General features: G+C 32.5%; 1 protein-coding gene, 1 long non-coding RNA gene and 1 other non-coding gene across 5 annotated transcripts; all 3 read right to left on the minus strand.

The window, feature by feature from the left end:
- Positions 1-2,998: 2,998 nt before the first annotated feature.
- Positions 2,999-4,953, minus strand: LOC140059228 (uncharacterized). The gene is made up of 3 exons (XR_011847151.1): positions 4,927-4,953; positions 3,976-4,052; positions 2,999-3,763 (listed from the first exon to the last, which is right to left on the minus strand). It is a non-coding gene; the product is annotated as an uncharacterized lncRNA (long non-coding RNA).
- Positions 4,954-5,128: 175 nt separating this feature from the next.
- LOC140058365 (glucose-6-phosphate 1-dehydrogenase-like) lies at positions 5,129-21,062 on the minus strand. Of its 3 annotated transcripts, none has more exons than XM_072103932.1 (14): positions 20,953-21,047; positions 15,083-15,168; positions 12,933-13,028; positions 11,479-11,516; positions 10,656-10,764; positions 10,292-10,518; positions 9,823-9,981; positions 9,184-9,309; positions 8,497-8,590; positions 7,681-7,867; positions 7,386-7,415; positions 6,676-6,958; positions 6,475-6,567; positions 5,129-6,025 (listed from the first exon to the last, which is right to left on the minus strand). In XM_072103932.1, exons 3-14 carry the CDS (start codon positions 12,978-12,980, stop codon positions 5,938-5,940), a joined length of 1,482 nt encoding a protein of 493 aa, XP_071960033.1. In that variant the 5' UTR covers positions 12,981-13,028; positions 15,083-15,168; positions 20,953-21,047; the 3' UTR covers positions 5,129-5,937. The 3 variants fall into 3 exon arrangements, with proteins under 3 accessions (XP_071960033.1, XP_071960034.1, XP_071960032.1); XM_072103933.1 differs by lacking the exon at positions 20,953-21,047 and adding an exon at positions 16,085-16,178; XM_072103931.1 differs by lacking the exon at positions 15,083-15,168 and having other exon boundaries at positions 20,953-21,062.
- Positions 21,063-21,855: 793 nt separating this feature from the next.
- Positions 21,856-21,975, minus strand: LOC140059635 (U5 spliceosomal RNA). Its single transcript, XR_011847242.1, has one exon. It is a non-coding gene; the product is annotated as a U5 spliceosomal RNA (small nuclear RNA).
- Positions 21,976-22,199: the final 224 nt, after the last annotated feature.

The raw sequence follows: 22,199 nt of genomic DNA on the forward strand, positions 1-22,199 counted from the left end.
GCTGCCCGTAAGGGGCTTTTAAAACTTAGGTGCCCGTAAGGGCTTTTTAAACTTAGCTGCTCGTACGAAGCTTTTAAAACTTAGATGCCCGTAAGGGGCTTTTAAAACTTAGGTGCCCATAAGGGGCTTTTAAAAATTGGCTGCCAGTAAGGGGCTTGTAAAAATTGGCTGCCAGTAAGGGGCTTTTAAAATTTAGCTGCTCGTAAGGGGCTTTTAAAACTTAGCTGCCCGTAAGGGGTTTTTAAAACTTAGCTGCCCATAAGGGCCTTTTAAAACTTAGCTGCCCGTAGGGGGTTTTTAAAACTTAGCTGCCCGTAGGGGGCTTTTAAAACTTAGTCGCCAGTGAGTGGTGCATTTAAAACTTAGCTGCCAGTAAGAGGCTTTTAAAACTTAGCTGCTCGTACAAGGCTTTTAAAACTTAGCTGCTCGTAAGTGGATTTTATAACTTAGCTGCCAGTAAGGGGATTTTAAAACTTAGCTGCCCATAGGAGGCTTTTAAAAATTAGTCGCCAGTAAGTGTTGAATTTAAAACTTAGCTGCCAGTAAGGGGATTTTAAAACTTAGTCACCTGTAAGGGCCCCTAGTTGCCAGTTATTGGTGAATTTAAAACTTAGTCACCAGTGAATGGTTAATTTAAAACTTGGCTTTAATCTATGAAGTCAATTTGCTGACCATTTACTTATGGAAATTTTTATTCCAATAAATAAATGTTGTTAAATTTATTTGTTTCATTTTGTTAATATTTTTTGTTGCAAATATAATAAAAACAATTTAAATATATGATTTAAACCCTGCATCAATGCATAATTTAATTTATTTTGGTCCACACAAATTCAATGAGAAGTCGTCATTGTAATTAAACATTAGATTATAAACAATTCATTAAGTATTTTGTAAAGCATCATTCATCATTCAAGTGTATTTTCTACCAAAACAAACATTAATAAATTACTAAAGCTAGGAATCATTTTTTTTTTAAAGCTTAGCAGCCCGTAAGTAACAATTTAAAACTAAGTTGCCAGTGATTGGTGAATTTGAAACTTGGTTGCCCGTAAAGGATTTTAAAACTTAGCTGCCTGTAAGAGGCTTATAAAACTTAGCTGCCCGTAAGGGGCTTTTAAAACTTAGCTTCCCGTAAGGGGCCTTTTAAACTTAGCTGCCTGTAAGGGGCTTTTAAAACTTTCTCTGCCCGTAAAGGGCTTTTAAAACTTTACTGTCTGTAAGTGGCTTTTAAAACTTAGCTGCCCCTAAGGGCCTTTTAAAACTTAGCTGTCCGTAAGGGTCTTTTAAAACTTAGCTGCCCGTTAAGGGGCTTTTAAAACTTAGCTGCCTGTAAGGGGCTTTAAAAACTTTCTCTGGCCATAAGGGGCTTTTAAAACGTAGTCTCCCGTTAGGGCCTTTTAAAACTTAGTCACCGATGAGTGGTGAATTTAAAATTTAGCTGCCGTAAGGTTTTTAAAACTTAGCTGACCGTAAGGAGCTTTTAAAACTTAGCTGCCTGTTAGGGGCTTTTAAAACTTGGTCGCCAGTGAGTGGTAAATTAAAACGTAGCTGCCCGTAAGGGAATTTTAAAACTTGGCTGCCCGTAAGGGGCTTTTAAAACTTAGCTGCCCGTTAGGGGCTTTTAAAACTTTGTCGCCAGTGAGTGGTAAATTAAAACTTAGCTGCCTGTAAGGGCCTTTTAAAACTTAACTGCCAATAAGGAGCTCTTAAAACTTAGCTGCCCGTTAGGGGCTTTTGAAACTTAGTCGCCAGCGAGTGGTAAATTAAAACTTAGCTGCCCATACGGGGCTTTTAAAACTTAGCTTCCCATAAGGGGCTTTTAAAACTTAGTCGCCCGTGAGTGATGAATTAAAAACTTAGCTGCCCGTAAAAAGGCTTTTAAAACTTAATCGCCAGTGAGTTTGTTTTGGTAGAGTTTATACATACAGACATTTGGTTACTACAGACATTAAGAATGTAAACAAATTTACACTAAAGCAAATAATGGCTTCTCTTAATTTAAGATAGGAATAGTTGGTACCGTATCTGAAGGGTAAATGAGTTGGGCAGTATAACAATTACACTGTGCTGTCCTGAAAACGAAGTCGTTGGGTTTGGTATTACCAGAGAGTCAACCTTATTAAATTATATAATCCAAATTATGTACTGCACAATTTGTTTTCTTGAGCTAATATAGGCATCAAAATTATTGACATCAAATTTTCTGAAACCAGTCTGGCTTTATTTTCCACAACAAAAGATTGGGTTTGCATTCGTGTCGTGCGAAGCTATTACAAGCTTTGTTCAACATAAATGCGTCCAGTTTGATGTTTTGGGAATTTAGTCTTAGGACCTCTTACCTTTCCAACTGTAAATATTAATATACAATGTAACCTTCTGGTTATGTTTAAAATAATATAGGTGATTATATGTATATCAAAACTTGTCAAAATTCTTTATTATTCATATTTATTTTATAGATTTTTTAATATTAAAACTTGTCAAAATATAATTGAAATATCCAAATTTTAATATAAACATATTCAATAATTCCTATGCTCAAATAGCATATAACTCCACTCCTGATGACGTTTAGGAGAGCCCAGGGCGATTCCCTCATGTGTCAGCGTCCCTGCATTGGAGTATTGGGTTCTCACTTGTGTTTGGTCTTTCTGTAGTTTACATTGAACTTTAATCGTTGTCGATTGAAACTTGTGTCTTTGACTTTCTAGATGTCTTGGAGCATTCTTGCAGCTTAGTAGTTGTGGCGGACACGACCCGAGGAAGCATCCACCGTGTAGCCGAGCGGGCTGACCCGATCGGTGTAGTGGGGCACACGAGGGAGTGGCAGAGAGGCTTTGCTTTATTTTGTACATGAAATAAAAATGATTGATTCACTATGTGCACTCTTGTCTTTTATTCATTGGTGTAATTGCGAGCACCCTCTACTAAAGAGGGTACTCCCATGTTGGTTCCCTCTATTAAAGAGGGCGCCCTCATTGTTGAAACACCCTCTTTGGTGCAAGGCTTTAATTACAACCTTTGCACCAAAGAGGGCGTCCTAACCATGAAGGCGCCCTCTTTAGTAGAGGGACCCTCTTTAGATTAAGGCTCTATTATTATAGAGCCTTATTACTAAAGAGGGCGTCCTTTACACAGAGCACAATCTTTAGTGTAACGGCACTATAATAGAGCTTTTACACTAAAGAGGGCACCCTTTATATAGAGCACCCTCTTTAGAGTAAGGGCTTCATTATAATAAAGCCTTTACACTAAAGAGGGCACCCTTTATACAAGCTCTATACTACGGATAAAGCACCCTCTCCAAATATAAAATCTCTATCAATAGAGACTTTACACTAAAGAGGGCGCATTTATAATACCTGTAGTATAGAGCGTGTGGCAATTCACTTACCTTTACCTGTGACCTTATTATATGGCCGCAACACAATAAGCCTACCACTAAATATTGACCATACTGTATGCCTACCACTAAATCTTACGCACATTAATAACGGTTGTATGACATAAAATATAGGCCTAGACTAAATAATATAACACTAACAGTGGTATAACTTGCAAAAGTCGGCGTGATAATGTATATGCCTACCAAACTAAAACACAACACAGGGAGTGACTTTATTCAGATTGGGGGATGGTTAAAATACAATTTTTATATTTAAATGTGATAGCGAAGATGTAACGTTTCCACTTCATCAAAATAGATTTTCCATCTCCGTTCTTGCCAATAGTCTGGACAGAGCGACTGTTCAATTGACATCTGAAAGGTAAAAAATAACATATCAATAATGGTGGTCGACAACTGAACAAAATAATGCACTTGTCAATTGTATGACATTTTTTGTCAGAGAAAATAATTACAAATACATATTACATAATTGAAACTAATTAACTGCGGTCAACATGAGTTCTCTTTGATTGAATACCGGAGGAGGCAGGTAAAGACAAATGTATTATTAATTAAAAAGTTACCTTTGATATTAGTCATGTAGGAGCTAATTGTGTTCTATTAACAAGCATCTTTAACTGGTTGACGTACTATAAAATTCCTGTAGAAAAACGAAAGTGAAGATAGAATTTTAAGGCCATGTTTTCGCAGCCAAAAATTAACCAATAAAAATTAACCAATATTAACAATATACTGTCTGTGAAAACAGGGTTTAAACGATTCCACTCAAGAAAAATTAACCGATTAAATTATATCCTTCAAATCGATAATTATTAATCTTTGACCTGAAGGACAAATTGTTGCGTTGTGATTGTGCATCTGGTTGTTTGATTAACCGATAATTTTGTTTTGGCTGTGGAAACACGGCTTAAAAAGTTACACAAGTTTCCAACAAAATCACCTTGGACACCTACTAGTACGCCGAGACAATCAGGGCTTGGGCCCTCTAAACCGTAATTAAAAATCATCCCTCTAGGCAATGGTGGTACACCCCTAGCCGCAGTACCATGTCCATACCCATACCACTAAAAAGTCAGCCAACCAGTCAAAACGGGGGTCGTATATTATAGTGAGTGGGTCATACAATTGACAAGAAGTGCAAAAAAAAGGGAAATAAAATCAGACTATAATAAGGCCTACTAACTAAAGAATCAGGGGCCCATTTCATCCACCTTGAGAACCTTAGACTAGCGTAATCTAAGCCTAGGCTAGGCCTATCATGCAGCAGCGTTTCTATCTCTCGAATGGTCGAATCCATGCAGCCCACACAATGCATTATTATAGTAATGAAACCAGGCTAATTAGGCCTAGCATAATTCATGAAATTACTCACGTTAATCCTAGACATATCTTTTAAAAAATACATAGATAATTACATTAAACTCTTTTGTACATAAAACCACGGTAAATTCTACAAATACCGCATTATATTCTCATATTTAACTGGATTTTAAAGAAGCAAATAACATACTTACAAATCGAATTTACCACCACGTGATGACGTCAGAAAGAAATTATACACGTGACTTGCCATAATTTCAAACAAAAAGGCTTCGAGAACATCGTCGACCATGTTGCAGGCTTATATTTTTCTTTCATTTATTAACTATATAAACGTCGTCTTTGACAATAAATAAATAAAATTTAGCTTTTTAATTGTTCTTCATTTTAATAACATTTTATCTATTCATACAAAAGACTCCGCTAACATTGCCAATGTTTTTACAAACTGTAGTATATTATAATATTCAATAGTATTTATATATTAACCACTTTGTTATAATGTAAAATTATTTATTATATAAGTAATTAATATAGGCTAAAATATTGTCTCATATTTTTTATTGGCTATAATTCAAACTAATAATAATTCAATTCAAACTTATAATGAAATGCAAGGTTTTAAAAATCAGTTACAAAAATAAAAACAATGTACTGTAATATTTTTTAACAAATTAATTTTACTTTTCAGAAATTAAAACATTTATATTTTCCCACCACCAATAGCATCAATTACCACATAATTTAAAATAGATCTAATATCAAGTGAGGTTGTCATTTTCATGTAATAAAATAACAAATTAGCTGCATTGTAAACATTTTTTTTCTAATCGAAAACCATGGATGAATGAATTATCTCCTGCGCCCCTAACAAGACTATAATGTAGGGCCTGGCTATATAAAGTCCCTAGATTCCTAGTAACTACCTGCTTTATTATTAACTAAAAATTCATATTAATTTAGCTGCACATATAGTACTATGAAATTATTTTTCTATTTTTCTAATTACTGTATACGAATACTGAGTTTATATATAAAACATTTCATATCTGTCTACAAATTTCTTTCTCTATAAATACATTATTTTACTATAGGAAATATAAAAAAACATTTTCTTTAAGTTGATGGTTATAAATGGTGGTCGTCTATCCATTAAAGGTTCGTTTTTGTTTGTTGTTTACATAATGTTGGTCGCTTGGTTGCATTTAAAGAGCTGGCTTGGCCCATTTGTATGTACCGGTAAAAACAAAGTTATGTTTCTTAAGAAGTTCATCCGCTTCTGCAGGACCTCGTCTATAAACAAAAAAATGTATTATTATTAATATATTATTATAATAATTAACTGTTACTAATTAATTATATATTCTAAGGGTTATCAGAAAACTTCGATTCTGTGAAGTATATCGTTCCTATAAATTTATTGCGTAAATAAAATTCAAGCTCTCACTAACAGGGCGAGCATCTTAACTGTTAGACCACAGAGGCTCCATAGTTAAACAAGTTCAAATAGCTATACATTGTTTATTGTCAAAGAGTGTTATTGATTTATTTATTTTCCAGTTTATCACTGAGTAGTTTCGTCATGCCTGTTAAATTTATATATACCATAACCGAGATACTCCTAGGGGGCTGGAAACATTATCAGGCTACAGTTAGGGGGTGGGCTTATACTCATGTATGGGATTATACTTGGGCATACAGTACATACACACCAATGCAATTGATAAGCATTGTCTACTTACCCTCCGTATTTATACTCAATTGGTTTCGGTTTATCGTTTTCAATTTTGTGCAAAAGTGGTGTAAAGATTCTCCATGCCTCGGCCAACTCATCACTAGAAATTTTTAAAAAAACAATAAATTAGAGAGATATGATGTAACTTAATAATGAATTTGTCATGTTCACGAAACCATATTATTTCAACTACATTGGATAAACATACCTTCTGACAAAATGAATTTGATGGCCACAGAAAACATCTAGAATCAACCTTTCATAAGCGTCCGGCATAGACACGCCTTTGTAACGAGAGCCGTAAGTAAGATCTAATTCAGTCTCCTCAACGTCAAAAGACATGCCTGGTTTCTTGGTCATCATTTTACAATAAACAGCTTCACCGGGTTGTACACGAATTACCAGCTCGTTACGCTTGCAATTACCGCTGAAGATGTCTCCTGGTACGTCTTTAAACTGTACACGTACTTCAGCTTTTCTTTCATTCAAGGCTAAATATTGAAAAAGACTATTAGTTTAAAACATGTTCATTACCTAATGAAATTTGGATTAAATTAAGAAGGGGTCTGTTCTTGCTGCATAGCGCTGAATAAACCGTTTTTTTTCCCAAAGTATCAGTTTTACGCAGACCGCATTTATACTAAATTTCTGCTCTCAATAAAGGTTAACAGCAGAAACAGGACCATGGTATTGCTTTTATCTTAGCTCTCATTACAAGGCTCTGATAGTAACACTCAAGTGGTCATATTCACCAATCACACTTAAGTATTAGGTCAATTAGGTCAATAAATATAAAAGGATTTCCTTATAGAAGAATGTTTTTAAATTTTAAGGGTTTTTCCCTTAGCCCAAGTGTGATTCGTGAATATGCCCACAGGTGTATGACTTCATGGAAAAACAATTATTCAAAATTCTTACCTTTTCCACATTTTAAGATAAAAGGTACACCTGAAAGATTAGTAAAGAAGAGTCAATTAATTAGTTTCATTGAAATAATATTATTATTACTATTATTATTATTATTATTATTATTATTATTATTATTATTATTATATAAAATATCAGGCTTCTTAGTACAAACACCAAAGACGGCTTGCTTATTATTTTAGTTTTTTTTTTTCTAGCTGGATTTGCTGGATTTGGGAGATAAAAATGAGCACTAATAAAATCAGGTGATTCTTTTTTCAATTAAATAAGTGAATTTTTTACTAACCGTCCCATCTCTCATTTTGAATTTTGAAGACGGCCGTGGCAAATGTAGGAGTGACAGACCCTTTGGGAACAGTGGGATCATCAAGGTATCCTTCCTTGGCATCTACATCTCCATCTGGATCACCAACGTACTGACCTAACACAACATCATCTAAAGTTAAGGGTTCAATGCGCTTCAACACTTTTACCTATAAATGAATACAAAAAATTATATATTTAAAGTTTACACTGTGAAGAGTTAAAACATGTCAACAATTGTATATACATAAGTTTACACTGTGAAGAGTTAAAACATGTCAACAATTGTATATACATAAGTTTACACTGTGAAGAGTTAAAACATGTCAACAATTGTATATACATAAAATCTAAGCTAATAAAACTAAGTTCTGAATATTGTATTCAATGTGACTTGAGTCCAATGAGTGCGTAATGAGGCAGAGATTACTTTATTTGTTTTCACAAAATAAACTTTAAAATGATGCATAACTAATTCTGTAACATCAATTTAAGACCCTTTGATCCATTATTCAACAATAGCCTCATGGGGAATTATGCAACATAAAATTACAGTTATCAATTATTAACTTAGATTAGAAATGAAATTAAATTCATAAAAAGAAAAACTTTTTTATACTCATGGCAAATTCATTCTCATGAATATATCATTTATCAAGCAATATCAATACATTAGTGCAAATTAAGTAATTACATTATTTTATTGCACTATGATAACAAGTCAATCACAATACATTAAGGCTGATTATTCCTTATATTAATAAAATATATTAATTGTACTATAAATAGCTTTTTATACCTTCTCATCTCGTATGTCTTTTGCATCCGTTGACCCTGGTTTTTCCATTGCAAATAATGACAAAATTTGTAGAAGATGGTTTTGCATAACATCTCTGAAATTACATAAATATTATTTTCATTAATATATTAATATATAAGTGATAATATATAATATTACTGCCCTGTAGTCAGTGTCAACCATGCTTAAGCCTTGTTCACACTGGACTAGTCAGTGTCAACCATGCTTAAGCCTTGTTCACACTGGACCTTTTATGGTCAATTTAATCGCATAGCTTTACCCAATGTCATTGGAAGATTTTACCATTGTTCACGCAGTTAGATTTACCATAATTTTACCAAAATTTTACTGTGATGTAAAAAAAACCATTGACATTGTGTTAACATGAGTCGCATGTTCGGATTGGACTTCTTAGCCATGTGGTTAGTATTACCAAGACCATGGTTAGTTTTACTGGACAGGCAGTGGTCGGTAAAAGTAACTATTGGACTTGGTTAATTTAACCTTGTGGGAATTGCAGGCAGTTTTCGGATTGGACTTCTTGGTCACTTAAGTTGGCGACTCGGTCCAGTGCAATCAATGCTTTAGTACCATACAAGATATTCTTTATAATATATTTTTTCCAATTCTCACTAACACCCTCAAAGAATTTCAATATACAGTACATGACTGAAAATCTTACTGTACCTTATAATACCAAATTCATCAAAGTAGCCTCCCCTTCCAGTCGTTCCAAAGGGTTCTTTAAAGGTGATAATAACACTAGCTATGTTATCACGGTTCCAAACAGGTGCAAAAATGCGATTTCCAAACCTACACAAAAATAAAAAACAAAGAAATAACCCATGAATTTGATATAATAATAATAATGAGCTGATAGGCAGGGATGATCGGTGCGGCCTTCCAAGACTATGTCTATAATAGAATGTATAACAAACCAATCATCTGCTTTTCAATGTATATTATACCAAGGCAATCTAACAACAGGACACTAAGCTCGCCTTGCCAAGATAGGAACGTGTAACAGTCCTTTGATCTTATGTCTGGCTGCAACAAATACCAACAATACTGTACTATGTACATACTTTCCACAACGAGCTGTGTCTGTTAACGGACGTTGAACTGATCGTGTCGCAGCCACAGATAAACCCTTTGATCTCCAGAGCTCAGCAGCCTCTTGTTAGATTATACTGTATGTGTATTTTCTATTGTGTAATGCAATGGAGGGCACGCTAGTATAAGTTACAGTAAATGTCTTACACATTAAGTGCCACCAATCAAGTATGATGTACATTCCCATATGTTAATAAACTACCTTACAAATACCTTAAAATCATTAAATTCTGCACCATTTCTTTGCCAAGATAATGATCAATACGGTACATCTGGTCTTCAGTGAATAACGCACTAAGGTGGTTAGAGAGGTCGGCAGATGATGCAGAGTCCTTCCCAAACGGCTTCTCAATAATCACACGTGTCCATCCTCTATTAACATAACAAAATACAACTTGTGATGTGCCCATATATGGACATAATGATCATATCACTACCATATTTGAGCACATCACACTTTTCTAGTTTGATAGTGTAGACAGAGCTTTAAAGGTTACAATCAAACATATACACAAGATGCTCTACATAAACAAACAAATAAGTTTTAAACACGTTTTTGCAGTGGAGTTAATTTGTTTATCATAACAAATCCCGACATCTAACAGGATTTGAACCCAGGACCCTATTACCCACTGTGTCACAACTCCGATATTTCAATACAAGTCATTGGATAATACTGTACCTTTTGCTCATGCATTTTGCTTTGATGTGTTTTGTAACATCTTTGAAAACGCTTGGTGGAAGGGCGAGGTAGAACAGTCTGTTTGCAGGTTTGTCCTTTTTCTTATCTTCAATTGCTGTAAGTACATCATCTAAGTGTTCAAAGCCGTCTTCTTCTTTGTACGAACCCTTTACATAGCGATTCTGTTTAAAGAACTCATCAAGTTTTGTGCGTTCGCCATCTTTCACCTAAAAATATTTAAATATTTAACTATTTTGTTCTGTAACAAATTTTAAAAACAGTTATACTTTGCAGGTTTGCCATCTTTCAGCTAAAAATGTTTAACATTGCATTTATACTTCTGGATGATAATGGTCTTATTCACCTTCATATATGGTTCAGATCTATTTTTAATATCACTGATGGATAAAACCGATCGAGCATAACCAACAAAGATTGTGTTCTTTGGTAAGAGATCATCTTTAAAAAGCCACCTGCAATATTCAAAATAGTTCATGTATAAATGTTTAATTAATCCACCTTCACAAAATTATGGAATTCAAATTCAAAACAGAACTAAGGGTAACATATTATAGTATATTAATATAAATGTGTTTATTATTTCTTTTTAAAGACATTTAACAGTTCAAAGCTCTGTCTACCCTATCACATTTTATGATGACAAAAAAGTGTGATGTACCTAAATATTGTATGGTAGTGATATGCCTAAATATGGTAGTGGTTTTGACATCATCAAGTCCATATATGGACACATCACATTATTTAAACTTTAAACTCCAACCACAGTATCAAAACCCAACCACATTATATGGCTCAAATGAGGCAATTCTTTATATCTATCATCCATGGATTAGGCTAGTACTACATTTTTCAGTAATTTTAAATTTATATAAAACAAAATATGCTTTTGCTTTGCTTTTCTTTCTGTTAGTCTTTCATTAATAAATAACTGGCCTTTGTTGTGATAATATTATAATTTAAATTACACATTACTTCCTTAACTGATGTTATCTTTACTATAGTGAGTTGGCTTTAATTAAAACTGCACAGTCACTCAGAACTCACAAACCAAGGCTTTATTTTACAGGTCAACAAATAGGTTAAACTAAGTGCAACAACTCAATTATCATTTATGTATGATACCTTTAGAATTTACGATAATTTTATATATTAAATTGTATGCTTACCACAATGTTGGGTAAATCTTTTTCTTGGCCAAGTCTCCCTGAAAAAAAAACAAATTGAAAATTGAATTGCCATTGTTGCCATATTAAATTATTGCATTCATATATCATACTGCACATACTTTATTGCCATTGTTGCCATATTAAATTATTGCATTCATATATCATACTGCACATACTTTATTGCCATTGTTGCCATATTAAATTATTGCATTCATATATCATACTGCACATACTTTATTGCCATTGTTGCCATATTAAATTATTGCATTCATATCATATACTGCACATACTTTATTGCCATTGTTGCCATATTAAATTATTGCATTCATATAAACGGTCTGCTGTACCGTATATTGTTAATCTGCTTAACTCGAAATAATTGTTTTATATAGGATTTTTATAAGAAAATAAATAAATTCATTTAAATTAATACTATTGTATATATTGCTTAAAATAAATTAAAACCTTGATAAATATTTTTAAAATACTAGATAAATTTTAATGATTAATGTACAGTATATTTATTTTTCTTATGCATATTGTAAATTGTTTTGTATTTTTTATCTGTAATGTAAACTTTTTATATAATGTGCTACAATAATTTCAGACTTGTTCTGCTTTTTGTAATGTTTTATATACCGAAATAAATAAATAAATAAATAAATATATCATACTGTACATACTTTATTGCCATTGTTGCCATATTAAATTATTGCATTCATATCATACTGTACATACTTTATTGCCATTGTTGCCATATTAAATTATTGCATTCATATCATATACTGCACATACTTTTGTACAAATCACTTCATATCACAAAAGGATAGATTGCATTTGCAGAATTTGCGGACAGTATTATAGTGCAGTTACACTTACAGTAAAATAATAGTATAGTACTTTATAGTATAATACAGTATAGTATCAATACAGTATTAATATAGTAAAATAATAGTACAGTACTGTATTTTATATATAGTACAGTAATAGCATGATCAATAATACTATAGCATAGCCAATAATAAATAGTACAGCAATAGTATAGTGCACTATACGATTTTATAATCACTCATAATATGAATCAATAGGTCAATTCTACTGTCACTTTAGACCAGGTCACCAAGACAACTATTTGTTGTTTCCATGGTAACAGAGAGGCTGAACAAGCAAATATTAATTGCCAAAGACTGTACACTTCAATTAGCTATGTGATAAAAAATTAATGCTTAATATATAAATTCTCATGGCTAAGTGAAGAGAGGAAGAGAGACTAAGTTTCTGCATGTTTTATTTTAGGTTAAAAAGTTAATTGGAACTTGACATATTAAAGCAATTTGTAGCCTAACACTTAACACACTCTTAACCCTTTTTTGTTGTTGAATTATTGACAGAAGGGAAATGTTACAAAACATTATGAGTCCGAAAATAAATTTAAAAAAATGATTTAATATTACCGATGCTCCTAGGATGACAAAGATATGAGGCACCTCCTCCTGTTTCATGGTCTCCTTTAGCAAAGAAATACTGGTAACCTCCGCTGCGGCTTTTCCCTATAAAACACAATAAACAACAAATTAAAATGTATGTACCTTGGAATTTAAAAAGCCTTTCCAACTGAATACTGACTGAGAGTAAATAAAAATGGGAATACAGTTTTAAAACTCAAAAGCAATTAATACTATACCAAATTTGGTATTAACTTACATGTAGTACCTCAATAACATGTTTGGTAATTAACATATGATATTGTATGTATTAAAAGTTTAATATTATTATTAATAAAATACTAACAAACAAACTGACACGTATACAGAAAGATATATTTAAGTTTTTAAAATATCAATCAATTAGTTTACAAACTAACTTTAAACCAAAATCAATACCAAATGTATTATATAATTTGTATTATTAGTATAGTATAATCCAAAATGCAGAACTAGACAAAAAAACGGAGTTCTTTTGGGTAAAAACTACAATAATTAATAAGGTTATAAAAAGAAATTTAATTTCAATATTGCAACACTTAATTAACTTCCCCAGTAAATTTGTTTAAAAATGCTTTTTTCATTTTAAATATTTATATTTACAAGACCAGCATTAAATAATTAATTGAATAAATTATCATAAAATGCATACATGCACAAGTCTTGCATTAGTTACTGTAATTTTAGTACTAGAAAATGCAAAATATAACATTCAACTAAGTAACTGTAACTGTTTCCACTAAATACTGTGGAATAGCTTTGCATCGGGGTGTTGAGTAATTGGTCACATTTTGCCCTACTCTGACATAATTTGTACTTTATACTAAAAAGTAATTCTCGGGTGGGACTCAAATCTATGACCTTCAGATCACCAGCCTGGCGAGCGCTGAGGGCTAGTCCAGAGTAGTTTGGACATAAATGTAGGTGGTCAGTTGTGGACATGAGCATTGCAAAGGAGATCACGGAATACACTAACAGTGATCGCAAATAAAAAATGTTGAAATTATACAGTACTTAACGTAGAAAGAATAAAACAATGCCTATTTGATGAGACATCAATGACAGATAATTTTTAAAGAATTAAAAGAAAACTAGAACCACAACATAATGGGACGAGAGTGGGAGAGATGGGGAACTTGACAGTTCTCAAATTGAGTTATGCTGAGCCTGAGAAATTATTAGGTGTACTGTACTACTGTACATAGTATAACACAGACGGTGACAAAATGTTGAAAATGATTAAAACAACACAATATCATAATAGCAGATGAACAAGAAAAAACACAAACTAACTGTAAGTGTGAATGAGGACCATGAGATCCTCAAAGAAAGTTGACTTGATGTCTACTGTAAAACTAAAGCTCTGTCCACACTATAAAACTAGTTTGACAAAAAAGTGTGATGTGCTCAAATATGGTAGTGATATGACATCGTCATGTCCATATGGAAACATCACATTTTTTTGTAAGATTAAAGTTTGATACTGCAGACATTTAAGTATAACAATACATTACGGTACAAGAATGACTTGATAATGTGACTGTATTCAATGAAAAACTGACATCGAAATGGAGGTTATTATTCATTATGTTTGTCTAGAATGTGGAGATATTTGTAAAACCATGGCTTATTCTTTATAAATAAAATACAAAATAAATAAATGCCTGAGTTGTTTCATTCAGCAGATAAATGAAGACTTTTCAATCACATAAACGCAATATGAAGTACAAAACAACAACAAATAAGGTTACTAGCCAATTAGAATTGTTATAGCTTGTGTTGTAGTCATGGGCCTGTTTTTGCTGCTGCAAAAAATGAATAAATTACCCTGAATTTCTTTTTCATCAACAAACCACTGATTAGACTTATTTTTTTGGAAGCACATATTTCAAATAAATGGTTATTTGGTGCTATTCAGCAAAAACAGGCCCTATCACAACATTTTTTTTCAGTTTGTATTTTATGTAAACATTTGTTATGTTTGTTTGTTCTTGTTTCTTACGTAATCTAAATGTCCATATAATGTAATGTTTTTAAAACAACTGATATAAATTTGAAAAGCGAGCGGAATGAGTATAACAATGCCATGCACGATACAAGCTTAAAAAATTGATACCTACGTCACAGAGAAAACAATTAATGATAAATTACTGTTACAAATATGATTATTTATATCAGTTTATGACACAGCTTCTAGTAGACTCCACTGTAAGGAAACAAAACATAAAATGCCAAGCAAATAAAAATGATATACTGTATGTGACTGAATATAGTCCCAGGGGGTTGTTCCAAATGTAGGTTGGGGGTTGGATACTACAGTATTGACCAAATTGATGTGTCCATATTTAGCCTAAATTTGGAGGGGGACAGAATATACATAGAACATGGAATTATACTCTGTCATATACAGTATGGTAATAATAGTTTCATTCTATTTCAACCATTTCTAATAGATGGATTGCCTCTTTTTACTGCATGCGTTTCTAAATCTAGTTGTATGGTGTATTTGTTGTACATGAGAATATTTCTGATTACTTAGGTGTACGGCCCATATGTCAAGGTACATTATTGACATCATTCTGCACTGCATTGTGGGTAATGATGATCTGGAATTTCCCATACAGAGTCTCCGAAAAATAAAGGAATAATTGGTTTAACTATTTCGAAATAGGAAGGCTCAAGCTATACAGTATTGTACGTGAATGAATACATTTTGCATATCTCAAGTGGTAATAATCATAGCCACTTGTTACAAGGAAGCTATCAGAGAAATTATAATTCAAATTTATATCCTGTTAGGAGGTATACAGACATTTTACTAACATTCTTGTCAATGAATACTTACGAAATCCATTGAAAAAAGACAAAGATAATTTATAATAGTTTCTATGAGTCAAAAAAAATATATCAATTTTGCCAAATGTTTACACATTATCGTGGACAAGAAGAGAACGCTAATTAATAACAATAATATAATAACAAAACTGATCAAGTAAGAGAAAGTTTCAAAAGTACTGTACTTTTGAATATCATCCAACAGTATAATGTACCTACCCTGATTGCCTGAATAATATTTTTTGATAAAAATGTACAAAGTAATTGTCCTGTTATTTTATACTTACCTAATGACTACAGTTAAAGGCCTATGCTGAAATTGTAGCAATACTATTAATAGTACTAAAAACAGAGTATAAAATTTAACAGCCTCAACTCTCAAGTCATATAGTTACTACTGTGTAGAAAGCAGGACAAAATACTGATCTATTAATTCAACATATACAGATCTTGCAGGTAGTTTGTTTTGAATTACAAATATAATGATGATGCTGGCATGCCTTCTAACTAGCTATTAGAAATTAATAATGTAAATGAGGTATTCACTGTGCTAATCACTAATTTGTATCATTATACATACATTAACAAGTTGTACAGAAAAGCTGAGATGCTCTAAGTATGCTCAAATGACACTAGATTGGCTTACATATTAGGCTCTTCAATGGATAGGACGTCTAGTTACTCAAACATGACGGTAGGTTTATTTGTGTTTGCTTGTTTCAATTTCCTGGGACGATACTGTTTTAGTATGTCACGATTTCAACAGTAGTTATTCTTTGGGACACCCTTATTCAGAGGGCACCCTCCTATAAAGGACAGGTAATACCCTAAGCAAGTGATTTTAAAGCACTTTCCTATGCAAGTCAATAAGATGCTCTAAGCATATTTTATTTTAAATATTACAGTCCGTCAATTATGTAAATATAGTACATTAGGTAAACCATAGATTGAGGACCATTAAACAATCAATATTCTATGAATGCATTCTGAAGTTAATTGAATATTAAAACTAAAGAGTAGATAGATTTTGTCTAGAGGGTGGAGCCTTTGTTGGAATCATTTTGTGTGTATACCATGGAGTAAAGAATTCATGGTCTATATGTAACAGGGTAACAGGTATGCTTATACCCAAATACTTGAATGATTTATCTGCTGAATCTGACTTGAATCTGAGAAACCTTGTGGGACCCATTAAAGTAAAAGCTGGAATGATAAATGACCATGCTATAAATAGATGAGTCACCTCATCCAAGTGGCGGGAAAATGGTCATGAATATTTAGTGTATAATGTTTCAGTATGGGTCAGTTCATAAATGGACAAGGGATTTTGTTAATTGATTTGCATTTTTAATAGTTTCTTTTTTGTATAACCGAACTTTAAATTGATAATTACATGTGTATGACTCGAGTTACAATACAATCGTTCTGTAAACTATGAAATAACGTTATGGTAAATGTATGTACCATCGGTTAAAAATTGTCATAGTACCCAACTGGGAATGGATGACACTTACTAGTGCCTAGCCCAGAGTGAAGGTTTTCATCTCCTTCCGACTGGTTACTAGGTAAGCATCTATATTTTTATCTCTCTTAATTTTAGAATTGTTTTACTATAGTTAATATAGTTGATTAGTTATTTGATGTTATACTATAGTTAATATAGTTGATTAGTTAATTGATTGTTACACTAGACACAACGCAATAGTAGCCTATACTGTCGTTAATGATACGATCACTGATGTTATCTTAAATAGTAACACTGTTTTTGTTATATCTCCTTCCGACTGGTTACTAGCTTCAATAAAAGAATTTAACTTTTCCAAACCAAGAACTGTCTCTGTGGATGATTTTATTGTGTTTGTGCCAGTGCTGCAGCTCCTGAAAATACTACGCGATAAAGCTACGACGCTAGTAGTACGAACCTGTTACATTTGGTGCCGTGACCAGGATTTGCTGTTCAGCCAGGAAGGGATCACTCTCAAGAAAGACTACGATAAGTGCTGATTAGTCTTTTCTTGAGTTTTAACCAGCCATTTGGAAAGATGTGGATCTTACTCAACCTTACGTCCCTGAAGCTGCAGTACCAGAATCTGCTAATACAATATCCATAGAACAATAAGAAACACCATCTATCAACCCTGCTTCTGCCCAGGCATCTGTGGAACCGTCAGAAACTTCTCCTTCAACTGAGCATGATATCACTCCCGTCGCAGTCGTCATGGATCATACTGATGATGATAACTCCTCAGGAGAAACACGTTCAGAACCAACCTTAAGTCTCCGACGTTCGAAACGTGTAATTAAACCGCCAGACCGATACGGCTTTATTTCTAAGTGGCTCTGGGGAACCCCTACACTAACATCCCATGTGGGTTGTTTAGATGTTTGATTGTTTAAACTGTATTAATTTTGCTTGACACTTAACTTGTTTTTTTTATATAATTATGTCTGAGAGAAGACAATTTTACTTGATTTTTTAATTTTAATCTCAATAGTTTAATTTGTTACCTTTATTGTATACTGTATCTTTTGTGTGATAATGTTTTTTTTAACATACTTGTTTGCCATGTGTATGGCTTGTGTTATGTTGGTACATCACCTTGTGTTGGGTGGGATTGAACCTTCGAGTAGTAATCGCAGGATTTCGAGAAACTTCTGAAGTGTAAACGGGCACTTCTGTACACCGACTATTGTGGGTATGGCCACCCTTCAATAGTAATCCATTTGGATAAATTGTTATTGGTTGTTTCTAATAATTCTGCATAACTTGCTCTCATTGGTTCAATCAGGTACAGGTATACTGTTGTGATATAACAGTTTCGTTTTTTTATAAATGCCATTTAGTTAAGTTTTTATTTTTTTGTTTTTTTATGTAATTCCCTATGATGTCATTTTCATTGTATAAATAGTGACTAAATGTACCGGTGTATTTAGGTTTAGGTTAATGCATTTGTATATCACTGAGATTTAGCAGATAAATGGGGGGTGAGTGTAACAGGGTAACAGGTATGCTTATACCCAAATACTTGAATGATTTATCTGCTGAATCTGACTTGAATCTGAGAAACCTTGTGGGACCCATTAAAGTAAAAGCTGGAATGATAAATGACCATGCTATAAATAGATGAGTCACCTCATCCAAGTGGCGGGAAAATGGTCATGAATATTTAGTGTATAATGTTTCAGTATGGGTCAGTTCATAAATGGACAAGGGATTTTGTTAATTGATTTGCATTTTTAATAGTTTCTTTTTTGTATAACCGAACTTTAAATTGATAATTACATGTGTATGACTCGAGTTACAATACAATCGTTCTGTAAACTATGAAATAACGTTATGGTAAATGTATGTACCATCGGTTAAAAATTGTCATAGTACCCAACTGGGAATGGATGACACTTACTAGTGCCTAGCCCAAAGTGAAGGTTTTCATCTCCTTCCGACTGGTTACTAGGTAAGCATCTATATTTTTATCTCTCTTAATTTTAGAATTGTTTTACTATAGTTAATATAGTTGATTAGTTATTTGATGTTATACTATAGTTAATATAGTTGATTAGTTAATTGATTGTTACACTAGACACAACGCAATAGTAGCCTATACTGTCGTTAATGATACGATCACTGATGTTATCTTAAATAGTAACACTGTTTTTGTTATATCTCCTTCCGACTGGTTACTAGCTTCAATAAAAGAATTTAACTTTTCCAAACCAAGAACTGTCTCTGTGGATGATTTTATTGTGTTTGTGCCAGTGCTGCAGCTCCTGAAAATACTACGCGATAAAGCTACGACGCTAGTAGTACGAACCTGTTACATATACAGTTGACAATCTAGTACTTTACTAATACAGTATATCTATGATTATAATTAAACTGTCCAGTACCTTTTATTCTTCATTTCGCCTTGCAGAAACTAGCAATGACAACCATAAGAGGTTTCAAATTAGATTATTATATTAAATACAATGTTAAAATAACAAATTACGGATTGGTCTTTATTCTATCATGTTTAATTCCTTCGCAAATCACTTTATGAAATGTATGTTTTCAAGTAGCAATAGTTAAATGTTTTTTTTAGTAAATTTATATTTTTTGTGAATTAATGATATATTTTCTATAAAGATATAGCTTCTCTTAAATAATTTATATACTTAATATATATAAGTGTTATTTGGAGAAACTTATTTATGGAATTTCTATAATAAAACATTATGTGTGTGTAATGCATCATTAAATGCAAGATATGGACAACTAGTTAAGTCATTGTTAAATGGTGCATGAATTAATGTATTAAATGTAAGTAGTATGTATTTCAAGCAAAAGCATAAGTTATCTTACGATATTGCGGTTACTATGCACATAGGCACAATTAGCAAGCATTGAATATTAAATTATATAAACTAATTTATGTGTAATTAGACGAAAAAGAGATTTAAAATCAGGTGTTTTAAAGTTCAAACATAGACAGGCTTGACAATATTGAGCCTCCTCAATTATAGAACCACTCCATTGAGACACATATACCCCAACACATGTACTTGTGAGTTGTGTGGGGCGGCAACAAGGTGGAATTATTTTAACACCAGCAGCCAATCCTATTTAATTAAGGGGAAACCTATTTGTTTGAGGTGGCTCCTTATACTGGGGTTCTACAGGTATTTTACATTTCAAAGCAATAAAATAAAAATGACAATTTCTTAATTAAATATTATGACAATCCTTTTTTTTTTTATTATTATTTAATATTACGCAGGCCTAGCTAGATTTTTTAATATTTATTAAACAATAATATAATAACATTTCAATTATAATTATTATTAATATTTAATATCTTTTTTTGGCTAAAAACAAATGACTGGCCTTTGCTAGAGATTATGCCAATAGTAATACATCTCTATACAGGCGCTAGGCTAGGCCTAGGTAAGTACACAAAACTTGCCGAGTCATTCTTTTTCACATGGAGCGCGAGCTGCTACATTCATTGCACACACACACAAACAGTGTACACTACCTAGGCCCTAGCCTAGGCTTAGGCCTAGGCTAAATACTTCCGTGTGTAAATTGTGGCACTGGTACCAAATGTAGTGTTCTTTTTCACAAATTAAGAGCATAGCAATATAGAAAAGCGTTTTAATAAATAAAGTGACTTACATTGCTTTCAGACATAATTAATTTGAACAAATTCTCTTCGATTTCGTTCACTGGATTTTAGAAAACTTTTTTATCACCTCACTAGCAGCAGAGTGTGCAGACTACTACTACACAACATCCAGGTACGCTCTGCTGGTTTCTGGATGATGATATGACAGCACTGCTGGTGGTGTGGAGCACAACTTTATAGACTCCTTCCCTTCCTCCCTCTGATATATCTAGCCCTTTCAATACGAAAACAGCATCTACCTAGGTATATGCCTTTTTAAATTTTAATAAATACTTTATGAATTAAACATCATTAAATAAATAAAAAGAAAATACATACATCTAAAGCTGCAATGCCTTCTGTATAATTTTAAGAGACCACCTTATTTATATATCAATCTTGTAGTATTCAAACTGTTTTTAATATTATTATTAATTGAATATAAATGAAGGTATAATAACATTTCCCGATACGTTATTATTATGTGCTGTTAGTAATTACAATTTTTTATATTCCCGTGTGACAAAATCATTTATACGCTATGTAAACCATACACTAATTCTTCCCAATAAATAAGGTACTCTACCTGTACAAACAATTAAAAGTTTAAAAAAATGTTGTGGTGCAATATCGTGTGTAGCTAGCATAGGGTATTAGTGCGAGGTACTTTCGAATTTGTTGCGGACTTCTTTAATTGTGCGAGGAGCTTTCGAATTTGTTGCAGACTTCTTTAATTGTGCTTAGCTCTTCTTTAATTGCGTGTTTCTTCTTTATTTGTGCATTTCGTTTTATATTTTCATGCTTTCTTTTGTTTATGTGCAATTCCTTCTTTAATTGTGTGAATATGATTTATATAGTGTGCGTGACAGATGTGGGTCACCGTGTATGAATAAATCTATTTTTGGTACATAAATTACCCTTGTGTGAAACAAGGGCTGAGAAAAATTGAGTTTAAACTCAATGAGTGTTCCCCTGCACGGAAATCTTTAGTAAAAGGCGAAAGATTTATGCGTGATGCAGAGAAACCAGAGTAACGATGTATGTATACCATATATTATTAATATACCAAGTACTATCACAACAAATAAGTGTTGAATTTGGTAAAAAAACGTAAATTTATGTATTGGCAAATAAATATAAAATTTGTATTTAATTTTGTTCTATTTACAGTTTTAAATTATATAAATAATAATGACCAATTTATTACTGAATAATCCAGCAAAAACTATAATTTTTATTTTAAAGATTAAATTATGAA

Source organism: Antedon mediterranea, chromosome 9 (assembly GCF_964355755.1).
Source record: "Antedon mediterranea chromosome 9, ecAntMedi1.1, whole genome shotgun sequence".
NCBI lineage: Eukaryota > Metazoa > Echinodermata > Crinoidea > Comatulida > Antedonidae > Antedon > Antedon mediterranea.

Coding starts and splice junctions, on each gene's coding strand:
- LOC140058365 (XM_072103931.1), bottom strand. Junction 10,519..10,655: donor GATCTGAACCATATATGAAG/GTGAATAAGACC, acceptor AAATATTTTTAG/GTGAAAGATGGCGAACGCAC. Junction 7,868..8,496: donor AAGACATACGAGATGAGAAG/GTATAAAAAGCT, acceptor ATTCATTTATAG/GTAAAAGTGTTGAAGCGCAT.